The sequence below is a fragment of the Lontra canadensis genome, unplaced genomic scaffold (assembly GCF_010015895.1).
Source record: "Lontra canadensis isolate GAN:19392208 unplaced genomic scaffold, GSC_riverotter_1.0 scaffold194, whole genome shotgun sequence".
Taxonomy (NCBI): Eukaryota; Metazoa; Chordata; class Mammalia; order Carnivora; family Mustelidae; genus Lontra; species Lontra canadensis.
The window spans coordinates 1,071,878-1,084,640 of record NW_022631188.1 but is presented as its reverse complement, the minus strand read 5'-3'; the positions used below and the strand labels follow the sequence as shown (position 1 = coordinate 1,084,640).

At 39.0% G+C, this 12,763-nt stretch overlaps 1 protein-coding gene across 1 annotated transcript; it reads right to left on the bottom strand.

Annotated features, from left to right (window-relative positions):
• Positions 1-10,362: 10,362 nt before the first annotated feature.
• LOC116861296 (olfactory receptor 2H2-like) lies at positions 10,363-11,307 on the bottom strand. The gene has a single exon (XM_032847844.1). The coding sequence runs from the start codon at positions 11,305-11,307 to the stop codon at positions 10,363-10,365; it is 945 nt and encodes a 314-aa protein (XP_032703735.1).
• Between the last annotated feature and the right edge of the window lie 1,456 nt (positions 11,308-12,763).

Here is a 12,763-nt window from a genome sequence, read left to right as displayed (position 1 = left end):
CCAACCATGATACACATCGGAACTTTATCAAGCTTTTAAAAATCACGAACTTGACTTCACTGCAGACTTCCTGTATCAGAATCTTGAGAAAGCATGTCCAGAAAACTGTTTGGAATCTTTTTTTTTCCAGTAGATATTTATGTGCACCCAGAGTTAGTGAAGGCCACTGCAGGTAAAACATTTGGGATACCCACTGAAGACAGAAGTCAGACAGGATTGAACTAATGGGAGATGTATAGCCCAAAACAAAAATAGAACATAATTCTTCCCATAGGTATGAAGAATTCTATATGCTGCAAACTTACAAAAAAGAAGTCAAACTCTCTCTCTTCGCAGATGACATGATTCTTTATATGGAAAACCCAAAAGACTCCATCCCCAAACTACTAGAACTCATAGAGCAATTCAGTAATGTGGCAGGATACAAAGTCAATGTACAGAAATCAGTGGCTTTCTATACACTAACAATGAAAATACAGAAAGGGAAATTAGAGAATCGATTCCATTTACTATAGCACCAAGAACCATAAAATACCTGGGAATAAATCTAACCAAAGAGGTAAAGGAACTGTACTCGAGGAACTACAGAACACTCATGAAAGAAATTGAAGAAGACACAAAAAGATGGAAGACCATTCCATGCTCTTGGATCGGAAGAATAAACATTGTTAAAATGTCTATACTGCCTCGAGCAATCTATACTTTTTTTTTAAGATTTATTTATTTATTTATTTATTGAACAGAGAGAGAGAGAGATCACAAGTAGGCTGTGAGGCAGGCAGAGGGGGAGGGGAAGCAGGCTCCCTGCTGACCAAAGAGCCAGATGTGGGGCTCAATTCCAGGACCCTGAGATCATGACCTGAGCCAAAGGCAGAGGCTTAACCCACTGAGCCACCCAGGCGCCCCTCTATACTTTTAATGCCATTCCGATCAAAATACCACCGGTATTTTTCAAAGAGCTGGAGCAAATAATCCAAAAATTTGTATGGAATCAGAAGAGACCCCGAATCGCTAAGGAAATGTTGAAAAACAAAAATAAAACTGGGGGCATCACGTTACCTGATTTCAAGTTTTACTACAAAGCCATGATCACCAAGACAGCATGGTACTGGCATAAAAACAGACACATAGACCAGTGGAACAGAGTAGAGAGCCCAGATATGGACCCTCAACTCTATGGCCAGTTAATCTTCGACAAAACAGGAAAAAATATACAGTGGAAAAAAGACAGTCTCTTCAATAAATGGTACTGGGAAAACTGGACAGCTATATGCAGAAGAATGAAACTTGACCATTCTCTTACACCGTACACAAAGATAAACTCAAAATGGATAAAAGATCTCAACGTGAGACAGGAATCCATCAGAATCCTAGAGGAGAACATAGGAAGTATCCTCTTCGATATCAGCCACAGCAACTTCTTTCAAGATATGTCTCCAAAGGCAAAGGAAACAAAAGCAAAGATGAACTTTTGGGACTTCATCAAGATCAAAAGCTTCTGCACAGCAAAGGAAACAGTCAAAAAAACAAAGAGGAAACCCACGGAATGGGAGAAGATATTTGCAAATGACAGTACAGACAAAAGGTTGATATCCAGGATCTACAAAGAACTCCTGAAACTCAACACACACAAAACAGATAATCATATAAAAAAATGGGCAGAAGATATGAACAGACACTTCTCCAATGAAGACAGACAAATGGCTATCAGACACATGAAAAAGTGTTCATCATCACTAGCCATCAGGGAGATTCAAATTAAAACCACCTTGAGATACCACCTTACACCAGTTAGAATGGCCAAAATTAGCAAGACAGGAAACAACATGTGTTGGAGAGGATATGGAGAAAGGGGAACCCTTTCACCAATGCAAGTTGGTGCAGCCACTTTGGAGAACAGTGTGGAGATTCCTCAAGAAATTAAAAATAGAACTTCCCTATGACCCTGCCATTGCACTACTGGGTATTTACCCCAAAGATACAGATGTAGTGAAAAGAAGGGCCATCTATACCCCAATGTTCATAGCAGCAATGGCCATGGTCACCAAACCGTGGAAAGAACCAAGATGCCCTTCAACAGACGAATGGATAAGGAAGATGTGGTCCATATACACTATGGAGTATGATGCCTCCATCAGAAAGGATGAATACCCAACTTTTGTAGCAACATGGATGGGACTGGAAGAGATTATGCTGAGAGAGTCAATTATCATATGGTTTCACTTATTTGTGGAGCATAAGAAATAACATGGAGGACATGGGGAGATGGAAAGGAGAAGGGAGCTGGGGGAAATTGTGTGTGGGGGGGAGATGAACCATGTGAAACTGTGGGCTCTGAGGAACTAGCTGAGGGTTTGGGAGGGAAAGTGGGTGGGAGGTCAGGTGAGCCTGGTGGTGGATATTAAGAAGGGTACATATTGCATGGAGCACTGGGTGTGGTGCATAAACAATGAATTCTGGAACACTGAAAAGAAATTAAAAAAGAAATTAAAAAAAAATTTTAAATCTAAAAAAAAAAAAAAAGACATCCAGTTGGCTAACAGACACCTGAGGAAATGCTCAACATCACTCATTGTCAGGGAAATACCAGGATGAGATACCACCTCATACCTGTCAGGATGGCTAAAATTAACAACACAAGAAACAATGGGTCTTGGCCAACATGTAAGAAAGAGTTGCACTGTTTCTTGCACTGCTGCTGAGAATGCAAACTGGTGCAGCTAATCTGAAAAATAGTGTGGAGGTTCCTCAAAATTAAAAATTGAACTAACCAATTATCCAGCAATTGCACTAGTAGGTGTTTACCCAAAGGATACAAACATACAGATATGAAGGTTTACAGGTATCCCCATGTTTGTAGCAGCATTACCAACAATAGCCAAACTATGGCAAGAACCCAAATAACCATCAACTGATGAATGGTAAAGAGCCATAACCAACAATAGCCAAACTATGGCGAGAGCCCAAATAACCATCAACTGATGAATGGTAAAGAACCATAACCAACAATAGCCAAACTATGGCGAGAGCCCAAATAACCATCAACTGATGAATGGTAAAGAACCATTACCAACAATAGCCAAACTATGGTGAGAGCCCAAATAACCATCAACTGATGAATGGTAAAGAAGATGTGGTATATATACAATGAAATATTACTCATCCATCGAGAAAGAATGAAATCTTGCTATTTACAATGATATGGATGGAGCTAGAGGGTATTATGCTAAGTGAAATAAGTCAGTCAGAGAAAGAGAAATACCATATGATTTCACTCATATGTAGAATTTAAGAAACAAAATAGATGAATCTATGGGATGGGGAAAAAGAGAGAGAGAAATAAACCATAAGAGATTCAATGATAGAAAACAAACTGAGGGTGATGGAGGGAGGTTATTGGGGGATGGGCTAGATGGGTGATGGATATTAAGTAGGGTACTTTTTATGATGAGCACTGGGTGTTGTAAGTGAGTGATGAATCACTGAATTCTATTCCAGAAATCAATATTGCACCGTATATTAACCAACTAGAATTTAAATGAGTATTTGAAGAAAAAAGAACATGTACAACTCAACATGCAAAATCCCCCAATAATCCAATCAAAAATGGGCAGGAGATATGAACAGACATTCTCCAAGGAAGACATAGGGATGACCAACATACACATTAAGAGAAGGGGCGGGGGGTGGGAGGTTGGGGGATCCAGGTGGTGGGTATTGGAGGGGGCACGGATTGCATGGAGCACTGGGTGTGGTGCAAAAATAATGAATACTGTTATGCTGAAAAAAATTTAAAAAGTAATAAAAAAAAGTTAAAAAAAAGAGATACTCAATATCACTGAGTATCAGGGAAGTACATATCAAAACTACAATGAGATATTATCTGACACAAGTTAGAATGGTTAAAATTAAAAACACAAGAAACAATAGGTGTTGGTGAGGATGTGGAGAAAGGGGTACCCTCTCAGACAGCTGGGAATGCAAACTGGTGCAGCCACTCTGGAAAATGGTATGGACATTCTCAAAAAGTTAAAAATAGAACTGCCGTATGAACTGGGAACTGCACTAGGTATATTTACCTAAAATATACAAAAATGCTATTTCAAAGAGATACACACACCCAGATATTTATAGCAGCATTATCAGCAACAGTCAAGTTATGGAAATAGTCCAGGTGCCCATGGGCTGATGAATGGATAAAGATGTGCTATATATCTTGGAATATGCAATGGAACATAACTCAGCTGTAGAAAAGAATGAACTCTTGCCATTTGCAACAACATGGATGGAGCTTGAGAGTATTATGCTAAATGAAGTAAGTGAGTCAAAGACAGACAAATATTATTTCATATGATTTCACTCATGTGTAAAATTTAAAAAACAAAAGAAATGAACAAAGTGGTAAAAAGAGAGAGACAGACAAACCAAGAAACAGACTCTTAACTGTAGTGAATGAACTGATTGCTACCAGTGGGAGATAGGTTGGGGTTGGGTAAATAGGTGATGGGGATGAAGGAATGCACTTGTGGTGATGAGCACAGGTGTTGTGTGGAAGTGATGAGTCACTATATTGTATACCCAAAACTAATATTACTACTAATATTAATTGCTGACATTAACTAACTAGAATTTATTTATTTATAAGTGCAAGCAGGGAAGGGGCAGAGGGAGGAGAGAGAGAATCTCAAGTAGACTCCAGACTGAGCATGGAGTATGATGCAGGTCTCAATCTCACCACCATGAGATCATGACTTGAGCCGAAATCAAGAGTCAGACACTTACCCACACTTACCCATCTATATGCCCCTAACTGAAATTTAAATAAAAACTTTTTTAAAATGAAAAGGCAACCTACTGAATAGATGATATTTCCAAATGATATATCTGACAAGACATTAATATACATGATATATAAGGAACTAATGTGATTATTACATTAGTTTTACATTTGAGAGTTCTGAATTCATAAAATATACTCAAGGACAAAAAGGAAAAAAATTCGTACCCAGCCTATACAATATCAATCCTCTGTTGTAATATGGAAATCCAAAAGTGCGTTGGACTTCTATGATAGATCCATGGCTTCATAAAAATCAACCCCAAAATACTTGATTTTCCCCCTGTTGTTATATGCAGTAGCCAAACCCTCAGGGCTGCATTTACTTTAAACAAAAATTTCAGATTAAAAACATGTGTTACCAATGGGGCACCTGGGGGGGCTCAGTGGGTTAAAGCCTCTGCCTTTGGCTCAGGTCATGATCCCAGGGTTCTGGGATCAAGCCCCACATTGGGCTCTCTGCTCAGCAGGGAGCCTGTTTCCCCCACCCCCTGCCTGCCTCTCTGCCTACTTGTGATCTCTGTCTGCCAAATAAATAAATAAAATATTTTTAAAAGATGTGTTACCAAACAAAACACAACCCCCCCAAAACCCAAAAAACAAAAAACAGAAAACAAAAAACCCCACCACCACCATCAACAACAAAAAACCTCATACGAATCAACAACAAACAACAACAGGATTTAAAAGTTAAAAAGTTTCAATAGACATATTTTTAAAAAGACATCTAGATGGCCATAGATACATGAAACAATATTCAACATTAATTATCAGGGAAATGCAAATCAAAACCACAGTGAGCTACCATCTCACATGCCTCAGAATGACTAGTATAAGAGACAAGAAATAACAGGTATTTGTATGGAAGAAGAGAAAGGGGAATGCTCTTGCACTGTTGGTGGAAATACAAACAGTGCAGCCACTCTGGAAAATAGTATGGAAAAAACTAAACATAGAACTAGAACTACCATTGTGGCAATACCACTTTCAGGTTTTTATCTAAAGGAAATGAAACACTAATTTGAAAATATATAGGCAATTCTCTATTCATTGCAGCATTATTTATGTTAGCCAAAATACTAAAGCAAGGTGTTTATCAAGAGATGAATAAAGAATACAAACACACAAACACACAATGGAATATTACTCAACCATAAAAAAGATTGAAATCTTACCATTTGTGACAACATGGAAGGACTGCCAAGGTATTATGCGAGGTGAAATAAGTTTGATGAATAAAGATGAATACCATAGGATTTCATTTATAGTTGGAATCTTAAGAAGAAAAACAAAACACGGGGCACCTGGGTGGCTCAGTGGGTTAAAGCCTCTGCCTTCGGCTCAGGTCATGGTCTCAGGGTCCTGGGATCGAGCCCCTCATCGGGTTCTCTCTGCTCAGCAGAGAGCCTGCTTCCCTCTCTCTCTCTGCCTGCCTTTCTACTTGTGATCTCTCTCTGTCAAATAAATAAAATCTTTAAAACAAAACAAAACAAAACAAAACAGACTCTTAAATACAGGGGAAAAACTTAAGGTTGCCAGAAGGGAGGGAGGTGGGGGTGGATGAAATAGATGAAGATAATTAAGAGGGACAAACTTTGTGTTATGAAATGATTAAGTTGTCAGGATGTAAAGTACAGCATAGGGAATACAGTCAGTAATATTGTAATAACTTTCTGCGGTCACACATTATAACTAGACTTATGATCATTTTGTAATGTATACAAATATTGAATCACTATGTTATAAAACTAATATAACATTGTATGTTAACTATACTTCAGTGAAAAAATACTGTAAAAAATTTAATTCTTCATGGTAATTATCTTGTAATATGCAATGTTCAATATATTTTAAATACCAAATATCTGAAGCCCTTCAATTTTAGACATCTACTGAAAGTTTTTTAAAATTATATTTTTGCATAGCACACATTGTCTTCCTATTTCATTGTAAATACTTTATCTGCTTTGTAAAATTATAAAACTGAGAATTAACATTGAATGAACTGTTCAGCATCATAACATTTCATGAAGATATACACGGTAGCTCAAATCTGTTGGATGTTTTGAATATACCTGCGATGTCCATCTGGTCCAGTGTGCAAGTTAAAGCCTTTATTTCCTTGTTGACCTTTTGCTTAGATGATCTGTCCATTTCAGTGAGGGGGGGTTTTAACATCCCCAACTATTATTGTATTATTGTTGATGTGTTTCTTTGATTTTGTTATTAATTGGTTTATGTAGTTGGCTGCTCCCATGTTAGGGGCATAGATATTTAAAACTGTTAGATATTCTTGTTGTACAGATCATTTAAGTATGATATAGTGTCCTTCCTCATCTGTTATTATCGTCTTTGGCTTAAAATCTAATTGGTCTGATATAAGAATTGCCACCCCAGCTTTCTTTTGATGTCCATTAGCATGGTAAATTGTTTTCCACTCCCTCACTTTAAATCTGGAGGTGTCCTTGAGTCTAAAATGAGTTTCTTGCAGACAGCATCTCAATGGGTCTTGTTTGTTTGTTTGTTTTTTAAATTTTATTTATTTATTTCACAGAGAGAGAGAGAGATCACAAGTAGGCAGAGAGGCAGGCAGAGAGAGAGGGGGAAGCAGGCTCCCTGCTGAGCAGAGAGCCTGATGCGGGGCTTGATCCCAGGACCCTGAGATCATGATCTGGGCCGAAGGCAGAGGCTTAACCCACTGAGCCACCCAGACACCCCAGGTCTTGTCTTTTTATCCATTCTGATATCCTGTGTCTTTTGATTGGGGCATTTAGCCCACTTACATTCAAGGTAACTATTGAAAGGTATGAATTTAGTGCCACTGTATTACCTGTAAGGTGACTGCTACTGTATAATGTCTGTTCTTTTCTCGTATGTGACTTTTAGGCTCTCTCTCCCTCTTTTTTTTTAATATATTTTTTAAATTTTTTTTTTCTTTTCAGCTTAACAGTATTCATTGTTTTTGCACCACACCCAGTGCTCCATGCAATACGTGCCCTCCATAATACCCACCACCTGGTTCCCCCAACTTCCCAACCCCTGCCCCTTCAAAACCCTCAGATTGTTTTTCAGAGTCCATAGTCTCTCATGGTTCACCTCCCCTTCCAATTTCCCTCAACTCCCTTCTCCTCTCCATCTCCCCTTGTCCTCCATGTTATTTGTTGTGTTCCACAAATAAGTGAAATTTAGGCTCTCTCTTTGCTTAGAGGACCCCTTTCAGTATTTTCTATGGGGCTGGTTTGGTGTTTGCAAATTCTTTTAGTTTTTGTTTGTCCTGGAAGCTTCTTATTTCTCCTTCTATTTTCAATGACAGCTTAATTGGATATAGTATTCCTGGCTGCATATTTTTCTCATTTAGTGCTCTGAATATATCAGTTCTTCCTGGCCTGCCAGTTCTCTGTGGATAGGTCTGCTGCCAATAATATTTCTCCCATTGTAGGTTACAGATCTCTCGTCTGGAGCTGCTTTCAGGATTTTCTTTATCTCTTAGACTTGTAACTTTTACTATTAGATGATGGGGTGTTGACCTATTTTTATTGATTTTGATGAGGGTTCTCCGTGCCTCCTGGAATTTGATACTTGTTTCCTTCCCCAAATTAGGGAAGTTCTCCACCATAATTTGCTCCAGTATACCTTTGCCCCTCTTCTTCTGGGATCCCAATTATTCTAATATTGTTTCATCTTATGGTATCACTTATCACTCAAATTCTCCCCTCGTGGTCCAGTAGCTGATTGTCTCTCTTTTGCTCGGCTTCTTTATTTTCTATCAGTTGGTCTTCTACATCACTAATTCTCTCTTCTGCCTCATTTATCCTAGCAGTAAGAGCCTCCATTATTGATTGCACCTCACTAATAGTTTTTTTTTTTTAATTTCAACTTGGCTAGATTTAGTTCTTTTATTTCTCCAGAAAGGGATTTTATTTCTCCAGAAAAGGATTCCCTAATATCTTCTCTGCTTTTTACAAGGCCTTGCTGCTCTTATTTACCTGATTCTTTTTTGAGATTAAAACTTTGTCTGCTTGGTTTTTTGTTTGTTTTGTCTTGTTTTGTTTTGTTTTTTAATTTTTTAAAATTTCTTTTCAGTGTAACAGTATTCATTGTTTTTGCACCACACCCAGTGCTCCATGCAATACATGCCCTCCCCAATACCCACCACCTGGTTCCCCCAACCTCCCACCCCCCACCCCTTCAAACCCTCAGGTTGTTTTTCAGGGTCCATAGTCTCTCATGGTTCATCTCCCCTTCCAATTTCCCTCATCTCCCTTCTCCTCTCCATCACCCCATGTCCTCCATGTTATTTGTTATGCTCCACAAATAAGTGAAACCATATGATAATTGACTCTCTCTGCTTGACTTATTTCACTCAGAATAATCTCTTCCAGTCCCATCCATGTTGCTACAAAAGTTGGGTATTCATCCTTTCTGATGGAGGCATCATACTCCATAGTGTATATGGACCACATCTTCCTTATCCATTCGTCTGTTGAAGGGCATCTTGGTTCTTTCCACAGTTTGGCGACCGTGGCCATTGCTGCTATGAACATTGGGGTACAGATGGCCCTTCTTTTCACTACATCTGTATCTTTGGGGTAAATACCCAGTAGTGCAATTGCTGGGTCATAGGGAAGCTCTATTTTTAATTTCTTGAGGAAACTCCACACTGTTTTCCAAAGTGGCTGCACCAACTTGCATTCCCACCAACAGTTTAAGAGTGTTCCCAGAAAAGGAGAATTTTATCTGAAAAATAAGTCATGTGGCAAGAGCTAGAGCTCAGTATGCTATTTTCCCAGGTGTTGGAATTCTACAGTCTTATAGGATCTGTAGGCTTGTTGTCCACTTGTTCTTCAACCTGTCTTCATGGGGAGAGGGGCCTGCCATGCTGTTTCTCAGGTCTCCCTGCCTGGGCAAAGTTGTCCCACCCCCTCTCATGGGTGTGGGCTCAGTGGAAACTGGTCCTCTGGCTTTTGCTCCCTGGAGGCTTTTCACACCCCTTCAGAGGATTAGGGCAAAAATGGCTGTGCCCAAATCTCTGGCCCAGAGCAGAAAGGTTACAATCTGTTCTCTTTAATAAACTCTCCAGGACAGAGTCTCCACTTCTGTCTGTGCCCAAAACTGTAGCCTCCCGTTTCTGTCTCAAAACTTTCAGACCCTTTTTGGGCTGGACATTTGGATGAAAGTTGTGGTTGAGCTTGGAGGAAAATAGAAAGAAGGAAAAAGAAAGAAATGTCAAGACACAAAATATATTGCTTGGTCTTTTATTTTGGTCTGTGTTTCAATTGTATTGAGCATTCTTTAAGAGAACGATGTTAAGTGTAGTCATTTCTATATCATACTGTGCCTCAATCAGCACCCTGAAGGAAGTGAGGGCCTAATCAGTCACTGATGAATGGGGCTGAAGTCTCAGGGTGAACAAAATACAGCTAACTCTCCCCTACTTTGGGGCTAGATGGTAAATCTTCAGCTTTTTGCAATGAGGTTCTTCTCTCTTCACAAGTTAAGCTAGAGACCAATATATGTCAGCCACTTCAGTTATTCTGGGAATCCCAGGTCCTCCTCCCCAATCTTATTAGCGCCCCCTTGACCTCCTTGTTCCTTAAGGTGTAGATGAGTGGATTAAGGGATGGGGTTGCAACAGTGTAGAAAAGAGTGAGGAACTTGTCCTCTTCCTGAGCATAGCGGTTCTTGGGTTGGAGGTAAACAGCTGTGACCGTCCCATAGAAGAGGGACACCACAAGAATGTGAGAAATGCAGGTGCTGAATGCCTTCTTCTGCCCTGCAGCTGACTTTATTTTCAGCACAGCCTTAGCAACAGCCCCATATGAGGAAAGAATGATGACTAGGGGTACCACCAGGAGAATGATACTGGCTATGGACATCTGGATTTCATTGTAGGTGGTGTCTGCACTAGAGGCCTGAATCAGGGCTGGGACTTCACACACAATGTCATCCACCTTGTGATGGGAGCAGAAAGGCAACTGGAGGGTGGCGGGAGACTGGACCAGAGACTGGACTAGGCCAGTCCCCCATGCAAGGATGGCCAGCTCCAGGAAGAGTTTGGGGTGCATGATAGCAATATATTGCAGTGGATGACACACTGCCACATAGCGGTCCACAGCCATGACCACAAGAAGGACACATTCAGTGGCCCCAAGCCATAAGAAGACATAGAGTTGAATGGCACAGCCAATGTAGCTGATGGTCTTCTTTGGACCCCAGAAATTAACTAACATCTGTGGAACGCAGCTGCTGGTGAAACAAAGATCTAGCAGGGAAAGGTTGCAAAGAAAGAAATACATGGGGATGTGGAGTTTGGGATCCTTTGAGGAAACAAGAATTATGACTGTATTTCCTGCAACAGTCAAACAATAAAAGATCAGAACAACCCAGAAAAGTATCTTCTCCAAATGTGGCTTCTCAGAAAAGCCCAGGAGGATGAAATCACTGTGGCTGTCATTGCAAATTGTGATCATAGCTTCTGGAGCAGTCACCTCTTTGGAAAATTGTTCAAAAGTAGTGCTCAAAAGCCTGTGATGGTTCCGATACAGAGGCAGAAAGAGGGGCAGTATGACTTATTTGACTCCTTCCTACTCAAAGATGAGATTCTGCTACCTATAGTTTAGGGAAAAATAAAAGTTTCAGTGACTTGTCCTAATCTTTGATACATGTCATTCATTAGGTCTCTGTTTCTTTTCCTCTTTTGCATCTTCTTCATATTTTGCCCAATTAGAATTTCTCATTATAAATATTATGTAAAGGATATATTAAACAGCTATTAGTGAAAATCACTTTGCTAAGTAATAAGAGACTATCCTATCTTTGCTTTGTTGTACATTTACAACATTTATCATACAGTTTTTAATAAAAAATACTGTTTAACCATATCTTCTTTTGGCCTTTATGTCTTCATTTTGTTGTCTTGTTTCTCTGTATGTTTATATCTCAATTTATCTGAACATTCTCCTCCCATTGTCTTCCCATCCTGTCCTTCAATCTCCTCCTTCTTCTTCTTCATTCCTTCTCACCTTCTCTTGATTTCTGAGCTTGAATTCCTCCTCAGTTACTTAATGCTATGTGATCTTAGGAAAGTTATTTAAACTTTTTTTTCTTACCTTAGTTCTTTCCTTAGATTTTCTATTTGGAAAACAGAGTACAATCATAGAAACTACCTATGGGTGTTGGAGGAATTAAATGTGAAAACACAAAGAAAACAGAGAGAAAGAGAGAGAGATACAAGTAGAGAGAGAGAGAGAGAGAGCCTGGCCCATGGTAACTATGTGATGTGTGTTAGCTACAATTATCACCATGATAATGATGACACTATTCAAATGTTTGTTCCAGATTAAAAAAAATCAAAATAGATAGGCAACATTTTGTAGAGAATATGAGTGGCATCATTAAGAAAAAAGAAATATTATATGTCTATATAATCTCCTTTTTAAAATAATTAGGAATGCAATCATACTGTTGAAGATCCATATCTGTACTCTCTACTCTGTTCCATTGGCCTATATGTTTTTTTTGCCAGTACCATGCTGTCTTGGTGATCAGAGCTTTGTAGTAAAGCTTGAAATCCAGGCAACATGATTCCCCAGTTTGTTTTTCTTTTTCAATATTTCCTTAGCAATTTAGGGTCTTTTCTGGTTCCATACAAATTTTAGAATTCTTTGTTCTAGCACTTTGAAGAATGCCAGTGGAATTTTGATTAGGATGGCATTGAAAGTATAGATGTCTCTGGGCAGTATAGACATTTTAACAATGTTTGTTCTTCTTTTTTTAAAATTTTTAAATTTATTTTCAGCATAACAGTATTCATTGTTTTTTATGTATTATAAAATATATATATATATTTTTTCAGCATAACAGTATTCCTTGTTTTTGCACCACACCCAGTGCTCCATGCAATCCGTGCCCTCTCCAATACCCACC